The sequence below is a fragment of the Pygoscelis adeliae genome, unplaced genomic scaffold, assembly GCF_000699105.1.
Source record: "Pygoscelis adeliae isolate BGI_AS28 unplaced genomic scaffold, ASM69910v1 Scaffold259, whole genome shotgun sequence".
In the NCBI taxonomy this organism is placed as follows: Eukaryota; Metazoa; Chordata; class Aves; order Sphenisciformes; family Spheniscidae; genus Pygoscelis; species Pygoscelis adeliae.
In genome coordinates, this window is record NW_008825497.1 from 569,947 (window position 1) to 570,834 (window position 888).

General features: G+C 46.3%; 1 protein-coding gene across 1 annotated transcript in view; it reads left to right on the top strand.

Annotated features, from left to right (window-relative positions):
- Window positions 1-888, top strand: part of ACSS1 (acyl-CoA synthetase short-chain family member 1) — a 30,464-nt gene that overhangs the window by 27,290 nt on the left and 2,286 nt on the right. Inside the window, exons 11-12 of the mRNA XM_009331365.1 lie at window positions 98-161; window positions 740-858. Of these exons, the coding sequence (XP_009329640.1) occupies window positions 98-161; window positions 740-858 (183 nt within the window). The remainder of the gene's footprint in view (window positions 1-97; window positions 162-739; window positions 859-888) is intronic.

Genomic DNA, 888 nt, shown 5'->3' on the forward strand with positions numbered 1-888 from the left:
ATATGGCAAGGTGTTTTGTTCCTAGAGCAACTGGCGCAAACTCTGCAGGGCTTGAAGTTGTTACGCTCTGTGTGTTTTTGTTTCACTTTTTGTGAAGGCTGATCACCCTGAGGTCCCTGAGACAGCTGTGATTGGGTATCCACACAAGATCAAAGGAGAAGGTATGTGGAAAGCAGTGTCCTGACATGACACCTACATACACTTCCCTTAATTTCTAACCTGGGCTCTGTGTTAGGAGGTGCCTAGGGAATGGGAAGGCAGTTATCCTTAGGTTGACTGGCGTTGCAGCCCCAAGAGGCAAAGACAGCCATGAAAATAACTGCATGTTCCTAAGCTGGGTGCAGGTATTACTCCCCTAAACTGTTTTCACACATAGTGTTTACATATGTAGTAGAGCTTCCTTAAAAAGGATTGTGCTCAGAGATGTCCTTTGAACAGAATGGGAATAGCTGATTTGCGTTGGCCAGCTTTCGATCCCAGTGGCAGTTTGGTTATTTATGTTGAGTTGTCAGTGTCACTGAGATCAGTCTGGTCCATAGAAGCCAAGATAAGGCTGGGCCATCGTTTGAGGGCTGGAGTCTGACTCCCTTTTGTAAACAGGATCTATGGTTTTCTTGGCAGTCCCTAGATTGCGCATAGGAATGATTTGAAACCTTCCTTGGCATTCGAGTGAGCATCCCTGGTCTTGCCAGCCAGGATCTAATATGACGTATGTGGCTTCTGCTCATTTGTCTTCCAGGTGCCTTTGCTTTCATAGTGCTAAAGGAGCAGACAGCCCATATAGACCGTGTCAAAGAAGAGCTCAAAACCATAGTGGCTTCCAAGATAGCAAAATATGCTGTGCCTGACCACATTCTGGTAAGTGGGACACTATAACCGGGACTAGGA